At 41.4% G+C, this 23,866-nt stretch overlaps 1 protein-coding gene across 1 annotated transcript in view; it reads right to left on the bottom strand.

Annotated features, from left to right (window-relative positions):
• OGFOD3 (2-oxoglutarate and iron dependent oxygenase domain containing 3) overlaps window positions 1-23,866 on the bottom strand; it is a 32,605-nt gene that overhangs the window by 1,613 nt on the left and 7,126 nt on the right. The window contains exons 5-8 of the mRNA XM_079323530.1: window positions 19,277-19,341; window positions 18,656-18,712; window positions 15,140-15,293; window positions 9,117-9,240 (exon numbers count right to left, since the gene is read on the bottom strand). Of these exons, the coding sequence (XP_079179656.1) occupies window positions 9,117-9,240; window positions 15,140-15,293; window positions 18,656-18,712; window positions 19,277-19,341 (400 nt within the window). The remainder of the gene's footprint in view (window positions 1-9,116; window positions 9,241-15,139; window positions 15,294-18,655; window positions 18,713-19,276; window positions 19,342-23,866) is intronic.

Below are 23,866 nucleotides of genomic sequence, written 5' to 3'. Positions count from 1 at the left end.
ATCACAGAGGTGGCAAAAAGCATTCAGTGACAAAACCTCAGCAGGTTTACAAGCAGCTGTGGCAGCTTCTCAGCATTGCACCAAGTGTGTGCTAGTGCTTTCTGTGCCTGGCCTGACCACTTAATGCTCAGGCAGCTCACAGAGTCACATATCAGCCATGTACAAATTCACTTTCCTTAGAAAGAGCCACTCCATCCGAGCATTGCCTTGGCAGCTGTTTTACAGATTCTAGTGCTCACTGCTGTGCCTGCTCCTGCCCATCACTGTCCTGCCTGGGGACACTGCAGGCCTCAGGAGAAATGGAGATGCAGGGAGTGATGCTGAGAGCAGAGGCACACTGCCATCCCCTTGGTGGGACACCAGAATGGAGCCCCCTGCACTCCCAGGTTACTGGCTGCTCTGAGAATGCACAAGTTTGATGTCAGCAGGTCACTCCAAACTGACACAGCTCTGTGGGACTGCTCCAGTTCTCTCAAGGAAGCCAAGATTTCTCACCTGCAGGCTCCCTCACCCCAACTTGTCCTACTGAGGCTTCCCCCCACTGCTCACATTAGTTTGTTTAAAAGTTGATGCCTACCTGAAGTCTGTAAAACAACAACATGAACTATTCCAACCCTTACCCCATTCCTTCAAAACAGGCACCAGGCACATTACTGGGTTTCTCTTCTAAAAGGGATCCCAAAGATCCAGAAGCTCTTTTGCTTTCATCCCCCTAAGCAGCACACATGGGGAATTTGGACAAAACCAGACTGGCTTTATGGGGCTGGGTTTATCCCTGAGTCTCTTTCATGTTCAGTTGCAGCTCACATCTTAATCCTCAGAGTGCAGTTCAGAGTCTTCCATACCAATTTCATCCCCTTCTGCTGCACCTCAGTACTGGCTGAAGTTAAACTCATGCAAAGAAGAGATCCATGTGCATGCACAGCTCATATTAAAGGCTGAATGAAGGCAACATGCTCCAGCCCTATCAGTGCTCCAATGAACAGTGCTGCCTTCAAGGATTCCATACAAAATCCTTGTGTCATGATTTTTTCCCTTTTAAACTATATTTCAACTTCATTTAAGTACATTATTATTGGTCCCTCACCTGCCCACCCAAAGCTTTCAAGCTGCTTTGTTTGATCTCTGACTAGAAGTAGCAGTAATTCAGAACAAGGTTCAGTGTGTTGTTTAAACCAGTTAAATTGATTCTTTTTTTTTTTGCTATACCGAATGTCTTTTAAGTTCTTTCTTTAATAAATATGTCCTCATATATATGGCATCAATCTGCTCCCATATGCATCAGCTGGGGTCTCTGGGTAACTGAACAAGGCATCAGTTTTCAAAGATGCTTTTTCCCCACTTGGGAAGAATTTCTTTTAAACTTACTTCCTTTACAAAGATTTTGAAGCAAAAGCACACTCTTTCCATGATACATTATTTTTATCAGTATAAATGTTTAAAAAGAGGGTAGAGAATGTTAATTCCCATCCCATCTGACAAAACCTTTAAGGGATATATGGCAATATCCTTACCCAGATGATGGTCACTGGCAGTGACCAAGGTCAGGGAACTCCTAACAACTTCTTACAGGAAGCAAGATCTTAATTGTATTAGAGGTAACCAGTTCTTATCCTGACTTTTTGAGAAACCATTTCTCCACCTACCCACAGGAATCATTATTTAAGAAGAGATGCAAGTGCCAGTCACAAGATTCACTGCTATAAATTTTATGTGACCTCAATTTAGATGAAACAACACTGTCATTTTAAGGAATAAAATCTGACAAGCAGCAATAGCAACAGACATTGCACTATGCAGCAATTATGTAGCATTTAATTACTCAAACAAAAACACTGAAGGAATAAATGTATTAAATGCAATCCCTTGCTTTTCCCTACTTTTGCTTTCCCAGGTTTAATTCAGAACCACCCCCTAGCAGTGAATTCCTTTTAGATGTACTCAGGGCTGTATAACAGCAAAAGTCACTATTCCCAAAAGGCTTGCTCTCAGGAAATGTTATCCCTGCTGAATCTTCAGCTGCACTTCCACAAACAAGCCTTCAATCTGCTAACTTCTGTCCTGAGAGGCAATAGAGATTGGAGGGAAATGCAAAGGAAACATTTTCAGTGACATCTGGACCCCTGAAATGTGACCTCAACAAAACCACTTTCTCTGTCACTTTTTTCCTTGTTTAAAGAAATGAAAGTAGTACTGACCTATCCTAACAAGGTTTCTGTGAAAACAAATTAGCAAGCATCATTATAATACTTCACAGTTAACACATGCTCAGATTTAAAAGTATTATAAAAAATATATTTTATCTTGTTCTTACTCTGGTAAGAGGAAGATCAGTAGGGCACACCAGCTTAAATTATAACAAGATGTAAGGCATACATGGCATGATTTTGAGAACCATAATGAAATTAACAGACCACAATGCTTATAAGAAAAAATATTACATGATGATTATATCTCTAATATCACACATTCATTGCCTAACAGGTTAGAAGAGCCCTTGGGAAGTTACCTGGTCCACTTCCCTTGCTCAAATCAAGGCCAACTTCTAAATTACATCAAACTCCTGAGTCCTACCAGGTTCCCAGGGTCACATCACTGGCACACACTCTGTCCCACCAGGGCCACATCACTGGCACAAATGAGTGCAGCACTCAGATGTTTCCCAGGGAGGTCTCAGACATGATTTTTCTACCCCTGTGTCTCCTGTGCTTGATTTTTGAACAAGGGGCAAGTAGATGATGGGAAGGGAGTAGATGATGTCCAGGGGTTCTTTCCAATCCCAGTTATTCTGATTACACATGAAACTGGCCATCCACATCAATGTCAGCTTTGGCAATCACTCACATTTGCAGCTGGCCTGTTTTACCACTGGTCTCTAAGCCCCTTCATGCTCTCATCCTTCATTATTTCCCTTTCTGCTTTCTTTGCAGCATCCTTCTGGATCTTCTAGTTTAATTCCCTGCCAAATTTCCTTGTGAACTTGGGTGATGAGAACTTCAAGGTGAAAGGTGTTAGACTGTCTCAACCATCACTGGATCAAGTGAGGGAATGGTCATTTTTCCCCCTCTCCTCCCTGGACAGCAGGGAAGGGATGCAGAGCAGGGCTGGGGGAATGGAAAGGGTCTCACCACCATCCACTGTCCATGGCTGGGGGCACTGGGATGACTGAGCTGCTGCTCAGAAGGAAAGGAACTCCTCTGTCTGGTTAAAGGGAAGCAGGAACAGTTTATTTGGCACCACAGATCCATTCAGCATCTTTCATCTCATGCACTGACAGCTTCCACTGTCTGCCTAACATTTATCAGCTCTAAATGTTCCTCAGGAAAGAAGGAAAAACTGCATCTCTTGTGCTGAATGACAGCCAGACAGAAGCACTGCCAGGGAAAATGCACAGCAGTTGTGTTCTCATCCTCATCATCTGTTTAGGATTAATCACCAATTCATTCTCATGTACAGTGTCCAAGAAAACTTATCATATCATTAGGCAAATAAACTGGTAATAATGTTTTCTGCAAGCACACAATAAAACTTATTTCACTAATTCAGGTACTTATTTTAAAATGTTGAATTGGGGGAATTTAAGCAAGTGCTTTGAGCAAATCCCACAAGAGGAACCTGCAAGTGCCCTGATAAAAGAGCACCCCAGAACAGAGGGCACAAGCTTCTCTGAACCATTTTCCTACTTTTATGTCAAGCACAGAAGAATGAAAAACCCTATGCCTAAAAATAAAACCCCAAACAAAAAAGCTACCTGCAATGGGTATCAAATCCTATTACAAACTTGTCCCATATTTAGTTACTAGACAGAAAGTTCTTGCTGTTATAAATCAAATTTCTGGTTCACATAGTGAAATCTCCCACAGCCAGTTTGTAATTTGTAGTATTAACAATATTCTCAAAAAAATAATTGCCTCTACTATAAATTCAGAAGGGCCTGGAAATCTTCCAGATTACAGTTTTTAAAGAAAATGAATGAACTTATTTTCTGCTAAAAGTACATTAACATTTTCAGATATCAACTGTTGGGTTTTTACAATCCTTGTCTGCCTCTCTCCTACCAGCACAGTTGGTTGTCCAAAATCACAGCAGTTTCCACTCTGGCTGGAGGTGTGACAACCCTGGGGAGTATTCAGAAGTGAAAAATGCTTATTTGCTCTCTCCAAATCAATCCTGAGTGTCCCCAAGGCCTTTAGGCTCCATCTCTTCTCCCCAGAGCCAGCAGAAGGACAGGATATCACCCCTCCTGCTTTCCAGCTCTGCCTTCAGGGCTGAGCCTCACCCAGGCAGTGCTGCCAGCCCTGCCCAGCCTCACAATCTGACTCCTACCAAAAGTGCTCACTAAGAACCAAGTGCTGCAACTTCAACCACACTCAACAACCTCAGGATCACCCATCTGACTTATCCTGACCTGTCCAGTAGAGCTGTGGTCAGATCACAGGGATAACCAAGTTCAGGGGTTTGGACTTCTTGTAAGGAATTCATCCTTACATTTAGTAACTCACTGAAGCAGAAGCACAAAGGTAACCTCTGCTGCTCAGTTATTCCAAAATTGGCCCTTAAAGAGGCTTCATCAGAATATCTGTGGCCTGTGACATTCACACACAGCTTAGGAACCAAGAAATGAACTCTCCCTACTGAACCACACACAGCTCCACCTGCAGCTACTTTGGTATTTTGTTTTATTTCATCTGTTACATTATCTGAATTTTTGGAGTAACTCTTTAAAGCTGATTTTCCACTGCTTTGTGCCTTCAGTTTTGCTGCACATTTTCTTGACCAGTATCAACTCAAATTCATGAAATATTGGTCTGCACATGCATTACACAGAGGCACAAACAGGACATGTTATGTGTGGGCATTTCCAACCAGGTTTTCATGGCAGGGAAAAGCCTCAGAGGCCAATTCTGAATGCTGGCAGTGCTTCACAATGCTCTGTGCAACACCAACACAGGACAACTCTTCCCCAGCACCCCAGTGCCCAGGCAGTGAGCACTGCTGCCCTCAGTAACAGCTGCCTCAACAGGCACTGGGTTTATCAGAAGTCACTCACAGAAGCACCAGGTTAGGGGCAGCTCTGATTTGCACTCCTATTGCTTTATGGGATCAGTTCAAATAGGGTTTCATTTAATGCCATCATTAACCTGGCATCAAACACCACCAGAATGCAAAACCTGCCTGCAAGACAGTTGTTCTTCCACAGATAAGAAAACCAAAACCAAGTTCTACTGAGAAATAAGGAGTATTTTCTGGTTTTTTGACATGACTGCAACAGATCCTCTTTTTCCTACCATTTCTCTTTGCAATCACCCCACCAGTTCTGGCACAATTGGTGATGAGTATTTTAAATCAGTGAGAATTGCTGTCCTTTGCATGGCTGGTGCTTACTGCAGTCCTAATGGTGGCTCCATTTGTTCCTCACCAAGACTGACAGCTACTTCTGTGCATTTTTTAAAAATTATTCTCAGCTTTCAGCTGATACTGATCTAACTTCAAGATGTGCTCCAGTTTTTTTTACTGATTGGAGCAAAACTAAAGCTAAGATTGGCAGGAGATTCTCGTGATCTAGACTGAATCTGGATGATGTGGATTGAATACAGAGGCAGATGAGACTGTCAATATGGAGGGAGGCTCCCAAATCTCTTATACCTTCAAATCAAGTATTTTACACTTCCAGAAACACACACTTCTGACAGCTGTGACAATACACTAAGTTTGAGATTAGAGTCACATTTCACTCCCCAAAGTACAGAATTCATTTTTCCCCACAGATTAGCTTCTTCCAGAAACACACAGAAGTGACTGCAACCTTTTCTTCTGCCTTTATATAATAAATTACTTGCATGAAGAAGAAATTCCCCTGTAAGTTGAAAGTAAGTGCAGCAAAGGTGACCTTCAAAGCAAGAAATGCACAGAGAACAGAGAATCAGTACTGGGATTTCATCCCAATACCAATTTCATCTACACTTTATGACCAAGTGAAGTATGTGACCTAATATTTCCAGACCCCAAATTCACATAAGACTCTGCAGTATTATGAAATTTTAGAATACAAAACCTTATACACTCATAAGTTTAGCAGCAGCAGAAATTATACCAATTCTGTGACTAAAAAAGAAAAGCCTTGATGTTTGTCATTTATTCTTATTCCTCCTGTATGTCTTGCAGTTTACTAAAACATGTCTCAGACAAGTAAAAAGAGTTAATATTGAAAGGTCTTAGTTTTGAAGAACCTCATTCAAAATGTTGTTTCTTACAGTCTCTCCAACAGAGCCAACCCTGGTGGAAGGGGTGGCAAAAAATCCCCAATATGACAATTCTGGAAACAGAATTACCATATATATTTAAAAGGAACAGATACTACTTTAGATCTGTTCTTTGTCAGAAAAAAAAAAATGTTTTCTTTTCAAAGTCATATTTCCCTTGGCACTAAGAACTTCTTTTTCTCATGGCACAGTGAGTTTCTTGTGGCAGAGAGAGGTCCTGACTGAAGTCAAAAGAGTCACATTCACTCCTGAAGCCCATCAGAGCACAAGAAAGATTTGTTCCTTCATGCCACATCTGGTTATGAATTAGCCAAAGGTCTGTACACTCAACTGGTGCTGACTTGTTCATTTCTGTTCAAAAAAATAATCTCAAGAGCCTCAATGTTAATAAATCATAACTCCTTCTTAAAGCTAATGTTTGCTAACAACCAAACTAGGGGATGTTAAAGATCATCCTACAAATTCGAGTCGTTTAGTCAGCTATGTGAGAGTCAGGACTTAGAGACTTCTTAGGTAATCTGCAAGTGATGTACACTGAGAGAAGTGCAAAGCATTTTAATTTATGTTCCACTCCTAGCAGAACAGTTCTCCCTGTCCCCATCTGCCTGGCTGACACTGATCCTCACCAGCAAAGGGCTCCAAGTGCCTCTGCAGCAGCAGTGGGACTTGCCCAGGCAGCACTTTCAAACAGAGGATATCCCACAATGGTTTAATTGCTTTTTCTTGTATTTCCAATTACTGCTTTTCTGCTCTGCTGCATCACTAACAATGCCTTTCTGCTCCCCACTGACACTTGAACAAATTTCTGCTCACAGGAGAAGAAACCTGCTCATTTGGACACACAGTATCAGGTCCCCAAAAATGCAATCTAAGTGTGAGACAAGCACCAGGTTTTAGGACTGCAGTGGCATTAGCATTACAGAAAAGTAAATTAGCTGTCAAGCATGAGAACTGAACCAGTGATTATGACAGTCATCTCTAAAAAAGCCTGGAGCTCCTAGATGAGCAGCATGAAAGCTCATCAACGTGTGGTTTTAAAAGTTGAGCTGGAGTGACAAGAGGAGCACAAAGGATCGAAAGAAGTGTAAAACAAAGCAAACAAACAAAAGCCAAAAAGACAGAAGCATGAAAATACATTGCAGAGGAACATCAGGAACATGAAAAATACATCAACTTGTACCAGCAACAGAAAACAGTCTGGGGTCATTCCTTCACAAAATATTTTATCAGCAAGTGGAAAAATAAGTGCAAGTGCCTTCATATTGTGCTTCAGCTCCAGAGCTTTTTCTCCTTTTCTCACAGGATGTCAGTGGTGATTGTGCACCAGAGGTTGTGACACAATCCTGAACCCCTGACAACTGTGGTAACACAGATGTGTAGGAAAAGTGTGATTAATTCTGTTCTGTGTCCATGAAGGACATTTGTGCCATTCCTTAGGTGCTGTGCATTGTTTTGTTTCAAAAGGGGTGTCCTGGGGCACACACAGCCCATGCAATCCCCTGGCAAAAGAACAGCCAAAAAGAAAATTCTGTATTTCATCAGCTTCCCCTTCTTCCCCAAAAATGACATCAAGAGCAAAGACCCTGCAGCAGAAAACCTGAAAATGAATAGTTGGGGCTGAATGGAAGCAATTTCACAGATACAGACTTTGGAAATGAAGTCAGGGGCAGGTTGCACATTGCAGGCAGGATGAGTGCCCCTGCACAGCTCTCCTCACACACCTAGAATTCAGCTCTGATTTCTACAGCTGCAAAAATCTGATAATCATAGAATTGCATCTGGAAACAAAACAGTTTAATGTGTTTTCTTTCAAATATTGGCAGCAGCCTATTGCAAAAGATGAAGCTTTCAGTTTAGGGTTTACTTCCAATCTTAAAAGACAAAATAATCAAACATACAATTTGTGACAGTAAAACCCAAAATGCAGGTAACCTCAGTTATCTAAACCAGCATCACTGCAGGTGAGTGAATCACTGTGATCCGTAAGCCAAAAAACACCCATCCCAATTTGCAGGCAGCAATAGTCTGAAGTCAGTTCTGCTTGGGGTAACAACTGTCAGCAGACAATTACTGAGGCTCTTTAAATGAGTAAATTTCCATCTTTTCTGTCTCAGAAAAACAGATAGAACACAGCAGAAATATAAATTTGTGCCTTTTTTTTTTTTTTTTCCCTGCAGCAGTGTGGCTGATCTTGCATTATGGAAGGTAACATTGCTGGAAGCTCAGCTCTCACCTGGCAGACAGATGAGTTGAGGCTGAGCTGTTCTCTAGGCAGCCCCAGAGTAATTCTAGTTTCAAATTATCCACTTATTAGAAAAATCTCAAACCAGCCTTAAAGGTTTTTTATTTATTTATAACTGACAGCCATCAGAAGGCTCATCCCTGTCAGACCTCCTGGAAGCAGGGATGGATTTCTACCCAAGTAATCATGGCTCATCATGCTCCAGCAGGTCAGCAGAGCCCTGGCAATCAATCACCTTCACACCCAGCCCTCAGCCATGACATTTAAGCCCATCTTGAGCAGCAAAGGAATTTCAGGTCTAAAATAAATTGCTTTAATTTGGATTTGCTGCAGTGACAGTTAGCTCTGCTCTTGCTGCACAGTGACCTGCTAAGCTGTCAGGACTGGCCACCTACAAGTCCTGCAGCTTTCCAGGAAGTCACTTACTGTGGCTTAACACCAGATATTACAATTTTTAACCTGTTTTAATCTTTACTTTCGATACTATCAATCTGAACACAGAATGCTACATCACCCACACTATTCCTGCTGACACAGAACACAGTCCCACAGCACCTGCCAGCCTAGCAAGTCAATAAATGGCACAACCTGCAGCCAGCCTGGGCTCATACCTGCTCGGGGCTCCACTGTCCTGTTGGAATCTGCATCCATGAACACGAACCGTCCACCCCCGAAGTCCTTGGAGTAGTCAGAGAGATAGAGCAGAGAAGTGTAGTCAAAAGAGCCATAAGTCACCTGTGGGGAAAGCCAAAATCACCAAAAATTACCAAATTCTTTATCTTATCTCTGCAGAACACAGCTAATTGAGCAGATGGATCTGCTGGGTTTTTTCAATTTTCAAGTTTTTATGTAGTTTACACAGGGGTCTCTGAAAATCAGAACACCACTTTACAGAAATTATCCATGTTTATTAGTCTACTCTCATGTGTTTACACACACACTACAAGACTAGCATGTCATGGTTATTATTTCTTTTGTTACAGTTTCCATAATTACAGAAGTGCCCCTATAGATTTCTATCATCCAAGAGCAAAGAACAATGTAGTGTCAGAAGTCCACTGTATCAAAACCACAGGAGTTGTACTATTCCACAATAAAATTTCACCAGGAAAGCAGAAAAGTATCCCCTGAGCAATGACTTCCACACATTATCTAATCTTGGTTTAAGGTTTCTGGATACATCACTTCTATTCTTTCACCAGCAACCACACAGGAGATTTGTGATAACAGTAAATCAGAATTTCCAAGAAAATACACATTTGTTGGAGGAGCTTCTACTCTTTTCCATACAGGTTTTGTTTAAAGCCCTTCAAACTGGACTTTGGAAGTTCTGCTTCTTCTCACCCTACAGACCAAACACCACACTTTTAATAACAAGCTGTTTTTTTCCTTCCATTTAAAGCATTATTTTTGGTTAATACATACGCTGAAGTTGGAGAAAAAAAATTCTACATACTAATGCTCAGAGTGAAGCCATCTAAATATTTAACACTGAATTTAGCTGATTCTGGAAATACTTCCTTTCATATCTACATGTCACCAGCAATTAAAAAAAACCCACTTGAAATCAATGTCTGTGTTCTCCAATTTCTTTGTGTATCACAACTCAAAAGTTCAGCATTACACTGTCAAACAGTGAAATGTGCAGCTCAGCAGTACTGTATAAATACACAGAATTTCCACAGTGTTTTGACTGACCTGGTGACTGTTAGAGGTAGGTGCTACTTCCAAACTCAGAAGTTTTCTAAATATTTTCATGTTTCAAGTTATACTTATTAGTGCCAGTTAAATTTTGGCTCAGGAGCAGTTGTACACATTTTTCTGTAAGGGCAGGACCAGAGAGAACATAACAGCAGATGGAATAAGAAGACATTTCCATTCATACTCATGTTATTATTTTGACCATAAGGGCTTAAAGGAAAAAAGCCAAATCTGGTGATACACTGCCCAACATGGTTTGAATCACAAAAAATGAGAGAATAATTACAGTGATCCCCTTCTCCCCATATTTTCCCAAGCTCTGGTAGCAATATAGGGCAATAAATGGGAATTAATGAGCAAGTGGTGGTGCAGCACCTCAAACCAGCCATTCTACAGCCCTTCTCATGCAAATCAGCTTTGCAAAGCTATTTTCCACTTCACTGACTTGGTGATAAAAACTTCCAGATCTAAAGAAGTCTCCAACCAGTGGAGAAGTTAATTCAACTCATACTTGCACATTTAATGCATTAGAATTGTTTAGTGGAGCAGCAATCTTTGCTCCCTCAGTTCACTCTCTCCTCTCCAAGGTGGCTTTACCAATTCTAAACTTGTAAGAGCTGACTACCAACCATTTTAGCCTAACCAAACACCCCTGATTTCTGGAGGAGACTAGTTTGGGGAATGAAGTGTGCAAGGGAAAATGGCTTTTCTCTTCCTGTCCTTATTCATTACTCACTCTTAGAAGCAGCCAGGCCTGAGAAATGCAACACTGTGGAAAGTAGGCACTAAATTATACTCAGTTATTTAAAATGCAAAAAGTCCCCTCATGTATATCAAATGTATTTGATACCCTGGAAATTATTTCCAGTACCAGAAGATTAATAACTGAACCAAAAGATCAAACTATGTGAGAAAAGCTGTCATGAAAAGCCACACAGCTGCAAATGAAATTTCTACAACTCCTTATACACAACTCAAGAGAAAAAATGCAGATACTTCCACTCAGCCTGCTATGACATATGGTTAGTGTGATCTTTTTGGACACTCCTTATCCAAAAAGTTAAACACAGATAATATTTAATATGTTCATAATGACATTTATATGACACTCCTTCAAAGGCTATTATTATAAATAGAACTACTTGCCAGAATTAGCCAGCCCCATTTTGCAGTGGGTTTTTTGAGGGACACATTTCTATGCAACTAAACAGCTGTAGGACCATGCAAGAAGTCTGCAGTTACTGAGGGTATTTAGGAGAGCATCCTCTGCTTTTCAGTGCAGAAGAAAATTCACTGTGCAATCAGCATTGGTCTAGCATGCAGAAAAAATCCAAACTTCTCTTTTCCTGTAAGCCTTCACCCAATTCTGTGTAGATAAGCACCAGAACAGCCTTGATAGCTACTTGCAGTATCTTATTTATTGCAGTGTCTATTTAGCAGACAATGCAAGAGCAAAGAGCACATCTCTGAACTGCAAGGGGCTGTAGGTGAGTGACATGATGGCTTTGAACAGAAATGAGAATCAATCTCCTCCATTCTCAGAGATGATGCTGTCCCAGGGCAGGAATGGGATCTTTTGATGTGTTTTATTAAATGCAGGGGAAGAAAAGAAGAGTGAAGTCTGCTAGAAGAGACACAGCTGCTCTCAGTGACAGGCTCAGCAGGCAGAGAGGGCTGCAGGCACAGGGGAGGGTTGGGGAGATGGAGAACACATTCCAGGTGAGGAGACTTCAAGGTCAGCTCAAGGAAATAAAGGCTGAAAAGGGATATGATTCCTACCTATGAATACATGGGGGTGGGAGGATGGAGAACAGGGAGGAGGAACACAAGAGCTACAAACTGATCATGGACATGTTTAGGATTAAAAAAAAAAAACAGCCAATTTTGGGCAAATGTGCATTGAAATGCTGGAGTAGCACTGACAGAAGAAATTCAAGGAAAACAAACCAGAAGCCATCTATGGCAGAGGCTGACAATTGTGTGAAGGGTGCCAGGATCTGTGCCCAGGCACTGCACAAATCCCACACTGCCTCCACCAGAGAATGGTGTAAGACTGCAGTGCTGACAGAGTGAATTGTGCAACAGCAACTCCATTATAAATCAGGTATTTGTCATTTGGAAGCCTCAGTTCCAAACAAATTCCATCCAAGATGAAACTCCAGATCTTAAAACAAGGCTCACTTCATTTGATTTAAATGCTTATAAATTCAACAAGATTAAATGAGTCATTGGGCTGATTTCAGGGTTTCCATTCCTATGGAACTAAAAACCAAATAAACTTTAGGGGATACAAAACAAAGCCTCAGATAGACACAATAAATCTGTACTTCTCCATTATGCTGTTAAAAGTCTTCAGGGAGATTTAGATTGAGAAATATAATTGCAGTAGACTCAGCAACATCAGAAAAAAGCCAAGAGGGGTTTTCATGTGTTCCAAGAAGCCACATCTTTTTAACAACATCACTCTGAAACAGAAAATGTAGTTAACTGCTTTTGCTAATGCTTCATTTTACCCTTTTTCTGGAAAGAGACAAGGAAAAAATCATGATGTCTTCTAGGAGTAACCTTCACTGTTAAATTATGCAGAAATACCTAAAGTGACTTGTTCATTCCAAGGGGAAAGCATAAATAATGATCCACCACAAAAGCATCCAACAAACTGGCAAGTTTTATTGATCTTTCTTCAACTTCCCAGTATTCACACTTGCTTTGGAGGCCATAAGAACTCTACTGCTCTTTTCTGGGAACAACTTCTTAGCTCAGATCAATAGAAATGGTTTTTTTTTTCCCTTGCTTTCAACTGCAGTCTGGAATTGGAAAAGTTTGCAGGATGAAGTGAAATATAAGCCAGGCTGACTGCACTGAAGGCAACCTGGGAAGCTGCACACCTTCATCCTATCTAGTCTCTGCTCAGACTATTTATGATTATGAACAAGGTGTTTGGTAACTGCCCCAACTGGGATAATTCTCTTCACAGACTCAGAATTATTTAGGTTGTGTGAAAGATCTCCAAGATCACTGACTCCAATCACTGTTATAAATCAGACAACCCAGTTATTCAGTATAGACACTGCTAAGGTCTAGATTATGCATTCCAAGTCTCAGAGAGCACTCCTCCTGCTTGTTTTGGGGTTTTTTGAAGCTGGAGATGGGTTAGAAAAAGCCAAGGCAAATCAACTGATGTATCTGCTCCCTGAACACACAGCCTGCAAAATAAATAAAACATGGACAAAACAACAGAAGGATAAAAACAGGAAAACATTCAGCCTACTGTCCATCACATTTAGGTATTCTCAGAATGACAGGACAGAAAAGCAGCTTCCACAAATTCTCCTCATGTAACCTTATTTGCATGTAAATGACAAAATAACTTGTACATTATAGGAGATATTTAGGTGGAAACACTTAATTGAGAGGTTATTCAGCCACCTTATTTATTTCCCAATGCAAAACACAAGCAGAGAATTAAGAGAGTACTGGCAAGCAGGGCTTGTGCAGACACAAATCTCATTACAGTAATAAAACAGAATCTGAAATTCTAAAATAGGCTTTTTTGAGGCTGAAATAAAAGAATGGAGAAAATAGGCATCAGCTGTTGAAATATACTGCTTTTCCCACCCTTGTGGCAGACAAATCTGATTATCTGAAACTGTGGAAAAACTATAAAGAACCAATGAATTCAACCAGAATGACCAGATTCCTTCTTCCCAAGGGTCACTTAGAATTGAGCAGAACATGATGGAATTTCTGTCAACCTCACCAGCACAATTTGCTCCCTATAGCCATTTCCTACCAACACAAATCAAAACAATCTGGACCTCAAAACCATCCTGGAATGGGGTATCATTCCTCTTCACTGCTTACATCACAGCTTTTCAAACCAGAGACATCCAAAGCCTGGCAGATTCCACCCTACAGGACTTTTCTGCTTCCAAACATAAGCTGTGTCATCACTACCACCACATCTTCCAAATTTAAGATGCTTCTGCCCACATGAAAAAGGACACAGGAACTCACACCAATATTGTGACCAACAGAAGACACTTCTCTCAGACTGGCTTTTTCCAGGAAATACTTTAAGGCAAGGAATATTTCTGATTGATTTTTTTCATGTCTCAGGTCATAGAATTCAAGGTGTACTGCCCACTTACAGACTTGAGCCTTGAGGATTAACTTGGATTTTGCTGGGATTATTTTGGTTCCATAGTGGGTAATCCATAACTCCAGAGTGACTAATTTGTAAGTTCTGAGGGCATGAAACATGGGTATTGTGAAGTGGGGTAGTTTTGGGGTTCTTTTTGTGTTGTGTTTTTTTTTTTCTTTGATTCTTCCATTGTTTGTATTCTGCTGTTCTGCACAGAATGCTTGAACTTGGTGAAATTCAGAAATAAACTCAATACCAAATCATTTAAGTCCACTGAGAAATACCAAGCATTAAGCTATAAGCTTAAAGATAAAGACTGTGCAGTTAAAAGGATCAAAACACCAAGTTCTTGAAAGAGGGTACCAGGTACCACATCCCCACTGAAACACAAAAAAAAGCTTCAATTCACATATAGCTGAAACAGAAATATTAAGCCTTTTTCAAGAGCCTTAGGTCAATAACAACAGTGACCAACTGACCACTGTGAAAGAGCTCCTGCTAGATCTGGCTAAAAGAGCAATTCATTTTAATCAATGTTTCTGACAAAAGAGATTCCTGACTAGTCATTCTCACAGTTTACTAATTCTAGCAAAACTAAATTAGAGAAAATAAAATTGAATGGGATGTAACAACCAATGTTTCTAAAACTCACTGATCTCCCATTAGGTTCATCCCCTGAAGCACCAGATTCCAAACCTGTCTGCTGCACTGTTTAATGCAAAATGATTTCAAGGTGATCTAATGATAATAACAGGAGATGTTTGCATCCCATCTGAGCCTCCTCCTCACCTTGTCCACGTGTGGGTGCCAGTACTCATCATGGGTTGTCTTGGCTCCTGTGCTGTTCATCCTGGAGAAGAATGTTGGCTTGGTCAGGTACATGGCAGAAGAGCTGATACCAAACACCTGAGCAATCCTTTGCTGAATCCTCTGCCTCACATCCCTGCAAAGATCACACACAGTGCCCAGTCAGTGACACCTCCCTCCTGCTGCTTCTGTATTCTTCAGTCAGTTACTGCTGCTTCCTCAGCTGAGGAACCATGGGCAACATACCCAGACCTCATTTTGCCTTGAAAAGAAAAGAGAGGGAGAGAGAGGGAGAGAAAGGAAAGGCTCCCAGAAAGCATTAAATGCAATTACTCATTTTGTGAATTGAGAGCTTTGAGCAAGCCAGCTCAAGAATTCATAGCCACAAACCCCAGAGCAGCTGATTCCCTGGCCCCTGCACCAGCCAGGAATAAATCCATAAATCCACTCCCCAGCAGTCAGGCCACAGTCTTGACATAACTAAATCTCCAGCAGTTGTCCTGCTCTGCAAGGAGTCCTCCCTCTTCTTTCAGCCTGATTCATTTCCCACTTTTAAAAGCTTTCTATTAAGGTTTGCTGTCTGGTGTTTATAAAGCTCTGTTAAAGCCTCACTCCTCTTGCAGACTGATGTGCTTTTGGCAGAATGTGTGTTTTACAAACCAAACAGGATGCAAAGCCACACTCAAAATGCCAAATACAGCACACAGCTGGTTTGAAAAGTAGAATAAGGTCACTTTTTAGCCTAGAAAAGCTCTCCTGTACAGTCTGTTTTCTGCTGGCCAGGCCATTTCAACATTTATCAATACCATGACTGCAGGTTTTTCATTCCATTCCCTGCTGTTCCAAACACAGTCTATTGGCAAAATACTTAAGGACAAAAACACTGTAAAGCGAGTGATAAGAGAAGCCAAATCTCAGCTCAGAAGGTGCAATGAGAAAAGAATGAAGGATACCAAACCTGGGGCAGCCCCACTGTTCCCTGAGCCTGTATGACCAGAAGCAGCAGGAGCCTCCCTTCCCTCACTGCTCCTGGCCCACTGGCTCTTCAAAACTGTTGGGAGAGCTCTGCTGGACTATGGCTACAAAGAAAACACTTCTTCATGCTGGAGAATACAAGCATTTGCTTCCAAAAGCACAGCAACTCTTGTCTCATTCAGTCTGCTGAGGTGTACCCTGGCTCTGAGCAGATGCAATAACAGAGCTCTGCAGGGCAATAAATGCCCAGAGCAGCATCAGCAGCAGATTAATGCTGCCCCACACCTGTCAGCAGCAGTGCTTGTCCATTTGCACTGAGTCACTAGAAAATACCAAAGTGCTCATGCCAGACTCAGGGAAAGGCAGACCAGAACTCCCTGAAAGGAGCACATCACCACCAGATTCTGTAAAGACAGTTGCTGTTTTGGAGTTAGTGTGATGAGGAAGAAAATTTTAACAAGCCAATGAAGTAGCTGGAAATCCCAGTAACACACAACTTGAGAGAAAGGAAGTTCACTAGCTTGCAAAGCTGCCAGCTCAATGTAGCAGCAGAGAGAGCTGAAAGTGCCACTGAGAAGTTTCTGTGAGACAGGCTGTGCCAGACCAACACCAAAAAATGCAGTCAGGAGCCACTACAAAGTGTGATTCAATCACAGTGACAGGAGCACTCAAAGCTCAATCCCACACAAGTCCCTGATTATCCCACTTGTCAGCAGTGTCTCAGGGAGCTGACAAAGCAAAGGCCTCCTGCAGCCAGGAGCTTTCACAGCAATCACACACACACAGACACAGGCAGACAGCAAACTCACAGCTCCTCCTCTGCTCCTCCTAGGGCCCTGCCTTCAGCAGCTGCAAGGTTTTGGGAATAAATCTTTGATTGTGCTCTTTTCTGCTCAACTCACCCCTTCCACCAAGCATCCTGATTAAAGGTCTCCCTTCTGAATAAACATTTCATTTATTATGTGGAACAAGAGGGATTGCTGTAATGTGCTTGGCAGATGGTGGTTAAAGTATCAGTCTAGAAACCATAATTGAGTCTGAAGTAATGTAATTTTGACAGAGACAGTTCAGAAATCAGCCCCCTGGCTCAGGATGCCTTCTCAGATTCATCATTCTTGCAATCACTAATACTTAGACATGAATTACATTCAGTTATTTCTCTCAAGAGTATATTTTTATAGCGACCTTGGTAGGTAAGGGGCAGTAATGAAGACAGATGCTCCAAAAAATAGCTTAAAATCATTCATTAAGGCCATACAGTACTACAGTCCATGCTAAAGCACAGTCATTAATAGGAACAGAAGAATTTAATAATATATTTTGTGTTAGCTTCATATCCAGCAGATTGAAACATCCCCTGTACTGGCATGAAATCCCAATGGAATACTGACATTCCCTAGCAGCTGTCTCATCTCACAGCACAGAGTTATAAAATGATTGAAAAATTGAATGCTTCTGTTCACATGAAACAGAAACTATACATTTTCTTTGTGCAAAGTTCAGTAATAATCAAGGAATCCTTCAATTTTGTAATACTGGGATCAGAAGTAAAATTATTTTAAAGAAGTTAATCTATAAAGACAATGACAACTAAAACCAGATGATAAATAGAAATAAGCTTAAAGTCATTAATATTTTTGGATTATATTAATTAGTTATATTTTAATAAAACTAATAAACCCATCTTGCTACTTAACATTCTTTCCACCACTAGAGGGAGGTCAGATTCCTTCACACAGGCAAGGAAAAAAAGACCAAAAAAAAAAAAAAAGAGTTAAAATCAGGGACATTTTGAATTATGAGAAACCAACTGAAAAGCCAAAAGAATTATTGTGTCTAGTCAACAAAGAATGCTTGTTCCTAAACTTTAACCACACACCTTCCCAACCACATGGAACTCATTAGGTTTGTTGTGTTTGTTAAGTGCATGAGCAGAGCTGCAGGAAAGCTGAGAGCATCAGTGCCAGAGCTGCTCCATCACAGAGTTATTTCATCCTCTGGATGCTTCTCCAGCCACAACATGAGTCATCTGAAGTCCTTCCACTTCCTGCTTTACCATTTTTAATATTTTGCTGCACTCTGCCTCAAAAAACCCCAAGTTCCTGATGTTACAATAGCCCAGGATTGTGCTCACAATCTCACACAACCTCCTGGATAAGAGGAAGTCATGAGGAAGGATTTTCCTTCCCAGCTCTCCTGTTGCAGCAGATCCCCACAGAGCTCAGAGGAGCAGCTCTTCTGCTAGGAGGGGGGGAATGTGTGGTGCTGCCATCACCCTAAATACACTCACACCATAAAACTGTCCTGATGAGGCTGATGCAGCTCAAATGCATCAGTCACCAAAAATTCCTTTGACTTCTCTTCCTCAAGCCATCTTAATTCTCAGATATTACTATTTTGAGCTGCAAAATCCAATGTATGAATGCAAAGGGCAATCCCCTCCCAGCCTGCAGTCTATAAAAAACTCAAAACCATTAAAATTTCTGGTTTGTGGTTCATTCAGCAGTTACTAAAAATCCTTACCTGTATAATGCAAAATCCTCTTCTGTAAAGATGTCATGAATTTTGTCCCCAAAGTACCTGAAAAATTAAACAACAGTCTAAAAGAGAAGTTGCTGAATCAGACTGGGCAACAAGGAGACACCTTCTCACCCCCACCTGTGTTTTACCCAATCAGAAAGTGAGAATACAACACAAAAAATCTTACAAATGCTTTTGAGCATGATGTCCAATAGCAATGCTAAAAGATCAAATGTTGAAAGATTAAAGGAGTGAAATGTTGCAACTGGTAATGGCCTTCCCCAGGCATTAAAAAAGATCCCACATCATGAAATAAGCACATGGCTTCATGTTTTAAAGGGTCCAGGCTATTAGATTTCTTCCACTGCTGAAAAACTAAACTGTAAGTATGAAAAAATACTATGATTAACTGGTGTAAGAACATAAAGATAATTGCAGCTTTCAAAATGCTCAGTTCAACAAAAGATCCATTTTCATGCCAGGAAAGCTCTTTAACTGGACATGGAAACTGTGGTGAATCCAGGCAGCTTCCATAATTTCTCATCACTGACCCTGGGGGCTCAAGGCACTGGCAGAGGGCAGGGAGGGGGTGACAGGAGCCAGGAAACCACAGCCCCATTTTACCTGTACAGATTTACAAAATGCTTCCCCAGGGAAAGAGCTCCAGAGTGCAAGTCCAAAATTGATGCCTGGAAAAGGAAACAAATAAGAAAAAAGGAGCACCAAAAGGTTTTAGCATTATTTAACTATGACCTTTAATAACTGTCCCAAGTTGCCTCTCACTTTCCACAGTCTCCCAAATAAAAGTAGTTTCCAGCCTTTAGGTTCACAACATAAGATTTATTTTACAACTGCAAACCTCCCTCATACCCCTGCAGAGATTATTAAGGTATTATGAAAAAAATCCATAGGGCTGCTATTTCTGAGAGTCATTCCTGACAGGGAATTGCCAGAGTTCTCCCCCATGGGCTGGGGATAAATCACTGTGCTCCAGCATCCCTTCTTGAAGACATTTCCCTTCCACACAAAGATGAGTCATTTACCAGTATTTGTGAAGTGCTCAAGTAGCAGCACTAATATTTATTTTGCCCTGCATTTGTTATTAAAATTTCTCCTTCACCATGAGATCCTGTATACTTAATCTCCTCACTCATATTTAATACAGATATTAAAAAGTCTGTTTAAAAGCACAATTAGAATCCCAAGGCTTACTAGGGCCAAACTTCCTTTTCCTCAGTTTCTAAGCTGCTATAAAAGAAAACCACATAGTGAAAAGTTTTTTCACAGAGGAAAATTCAATCTATTTCTTCATCCAATTCAAGCCAAACTCTTCTGCTGAGCTCCCAAAAAGCTGCAAAGATTAGTATTCAGATTTTCCAGAAGAGAGAGCTACCTCTCAGGATTCTAAAATGTTTCTCTTTATGAGAAAAGGTACATTTTTGTATGTCCCTTGCTGTCCACAAAATACAAGTTTTTTCTGCATCAGTTCAAAAGTATTTTAAAATACAACTGTCTGATAGAAGTCTTTTTGTCTTTCACAGTGGAAATATCAAAGAGCAACAGTGAATTAACCTGATGTTAATGTCAAAGTGAATTAGCCTGTCTGGCACTGAAGTAATGACATTTCTGATGTACAATATCTGGGCACTTATCTTGGAATTTGGCATTGTTTTGATGCACCACAGACCACTCACATTATTCTTACAAACAGTAATAACACTGGTGACAGAGGAACACACTGATAACACTGTCCCTTAGAAAAACCTCTGCAGCCTCAACTGCTCTGAGCTCCAGAGCTGAATCAGGGAACCCTACCAACAACTCTTACTACAAGAGACAATAACAGCTTTTTTTTTTTTTTTTTTAATAAACCTACACAAATAACCTTATTTACCCCTTGAAAAATACATGAAGTAACAAGTTACTGGAGTGGACACATCATGAGCTTTTCAGATCTGCCCTTCCCACTGTTCTCCAAAAGCTCCAGAGGACTATTAAGGAAAAAGTAAACTCACAGTCATGCAAAAGCAGCTCTTGTATCAGGCTTTACTCAAGCTTCAGAAGCAAAATACTTTCATCTACTGGATTCTGGTTCAGAACAAAAACCTAAGCCACAGCCTCTAAAAGGTTTTAGGTGACACTTTGAAAGCAAGGAGCAGCCATGCTACCCAAAGGAGGAAAATGAGAAAACCTTAATTCTACTTGGTCTGCAGAGGAGCTGGCAGCTTCCAACTCCTCCCCAGTGCTCCTGGGGGAATGGTCCCACTCTCCAGCTGAGAAGAGGGATGAGAATGGAGCTTCTTCCAAAGGTGGTGTCACAGCCTTGCACACACAATCACAACAACCCCACCTTCAAACACCCTTCCCTCCTCAAAGCATGAGCAGACAGACAAGTTCTGATCCCAGAGAAATGCCTTTTCCAATGACACTGACCAATGAGACATGAGGGTGAGCAGCCCAAGTAACACCTCAGCCAGCCTGGGGGAGCTTCAGGTTACTGCTGGGGAGGTTAAATGCAATATTTGGCTACAGAGTCCAGCACAAATTTACACCAGACACAGACTGGACACAACCAGCTCCTCTCCAGCTTCCTGGGGCTCAGCCAAGACAATCACATCAACACAGAGCTGGGAGGAAGGTGGAAGATGCAGCTGTCCTAGGTTGGAATGTAAAGATAGGCCCAAAGGGATGTATTCTATCACCATCTGCTGAAACCAGGTGGGGCAGTGACCCTTATCTCTGTGGAGATATCCTCTGCTAATGGGCCATCTGTTAAACCAGCTGGTGCAATGTTCTTTATCCTTCCCACAGCCCATCCTCCCTCCAGGAGATATCTCCTGTTAATGGGCCACTGAGTCCCAGTGCATGACTGATAAAATTACATCATCCCACTGGGAGATGCTCCAGCCAGGGAGAGGAGCCAAACATTTCCTACCCAGATAAAAACTGAGATTTGGAACACCAAAGCTGCCCTTACCCACTGGTTTCCAGAGGACAAGAGCTACCAGGATCACTGCTTCAACAAGATCACTTCATTTGGACTGCTACCAGCACACTAACTGTGGGGTGTCAGGTTGTATTCTGACTCTGGCAGTGGTTTTTCCTTTGTACTATTGCATGTATTTTTTTCCCCCTATTAAATTGTACTTCTGACTTGGAGTCTCTCACTGGTTTTGATTTCAAAACCATTACAGCTACCAAGTGCATCTTTCACCCCTGAGTAAGTGCTTCCTATGCACTACCAGGAGGCTCATCAGGAAGGAAGAGAATTCTGCAGCAGAGGTCTGAGACAGGACAAGGATCCTGCACAGGCAAAGGCAGAGCTGGCAGCATTTTGAGGACTTCAGATTTTGGCTGGGAGGGCTGAAAGCAGAACAAAGGGTAAGTCTGCAGAACCACTAGGCTGGAGGGCCCACAGCAGAACCCCTTGTTTTGCATCAGTCAGTTTGTTTGCTTCTCCCAGTGACTAAACAATTTAATTTTCCCCTGCAAAGGGAGGTCTGGGTGCCTGCTCTTGCCATTCTGCTGGAAGGCAGGACACAGACTGCAGCTGACTGGCTCACCAAGGCATTTCTTTCCTGGGGCTTTGAAATAAATACAGATAGGTGTGATAGTGAATGAGCTGTCTCATTTACACCAGAGGTTGCTATGATGGCAGCACCTACAACACCTGAGTGAATGAGTCAGGACAGAAGTGTTCACACAAGCGGGGTGACATGCAGAAAAATATCAAGCAGGGAAGAATTACAAAATAACAGAAGGTTGAAAGGTAAATATCACTATCTATACGAAGAAGAAAAAAGATGAGGCAAAAATCAAGGCAACTAATGCAATTCCCATTCTGTGAATAAGGAACAGAGTATAAAATGACTTTACAGAGACAGATGTACAATGGAAAGCAGCTTGATGGTGGGGAAAATACTCCTGTTTGGATTCTGCTGGAAGTTAGATCAGCATTATCATGGCCCCTCTAGCTTCACTCTTTGTGTGTCTGCATAAATAAATATAAACTCAGGAAAAGTTACAAAGGAAGATAAGAAAGCTCAGCATGACAACTGGGCATGACCCCTGGGAGGCTTCAATAATTCAGGTGTTTGTCAAGACTTTCTCAACATAAAAAGATGGAATGTGAAACAAGTTTTGGTGCTATGCTCCAGGACTCCAGGGAAGGGCAGCAATCTAAGAGGAAAGAATTGACAAAGTCACAAACTGCAAGTTTAGCCCTTTATGTTAATAAATTTTATCTAGACACACAGACACAAATCTACTTCTGACAATTCAAGATGTAACAATATGAGAGGCAAAAAAACCCAGACATGTTGCTTACAAGGGGGTTAAGAGGAAACCCCAGGCAATGAAAATGCAGTCTGAATCCCAATAGAAACCTGTAGAAGTTTTATTTCTAAGAGCAAAGAGAACAAAGTGGCTAAAGTAAGAATTGAAAAATAATTAAACAGTGTAATTTTGAGGTACTTTAAAGGAAAAATTAGTCTTACAGCAGACATAATTGGACAGAATTATCCAAACACTCTAAAGCCAAAGAAATTTAAAACAAGCCAGACCTACTCCCAGTGGCTGGAAGCTTAGAAGGACATAAGACACAGCTGGATGGAGTAAGGCTTGAAATATTCTTTATGCTCTGTGGGTAAGAGACTGGAAAAAATGGAAGGCTCAAAGGAAGACACACAGTTTTATCTAAAACCCATCAGCACACATCCAGCAGGATCCAATGGTATCTGAGAGAGCCAGGAAAAGACTTGTATCATAACACCAGGAATATAGGCTGGCACATGGGCAAAGGAAGAGGAAAAAGAACAGGAGAAGGAGGTATAAAAGAAACTGGGTAAGGAGAGTGCAATTAAAGGCTCCTCCTGAATATGACTGTGCCCTGTGAGAGCAGTGAGGCCCTGGCACAGGTGCCCAGAGCAGTTGTGGCTGCCCCTGGAGCCCTGGCAGTGTCCCAGGCCAGGCTGGAGCCCAGACCATTCTGTGACTCTTACAGTGTTTCCCAGAAACACTGCTCAGCTCTTGTTTCTAACATTGCAGTTTTTATCCATTACTTTGGTTAAGTGCTGAATACAACATTACACTTTCTTCTTGAACCTTTCCCCAAGAATTAAGAGCACACAAGAACTTCCTCACATTTACAGATGATGAGATGAGAGAAGGCTTGGCTGAGAGCCCAGACCTCTCCATGGACATCAGATTTTTAAT

Source organism: Erithacus rubecula, assembly GCF_903797595.1.
Source record: "Erithacus rubecula genome assembly, chromosome: 20".
Lineage (NCBI taxonomy): Eukaryota > Metazoa > Chordata > Aves > Passeriformes > Muscicapidae > Erithacus > Erithacus rubecula.
The sequence above is the reverse complement of the archived record's forward strand: the minus strand, read 5'-3'. Positions and strand labels throughout refer to the sequence as shown.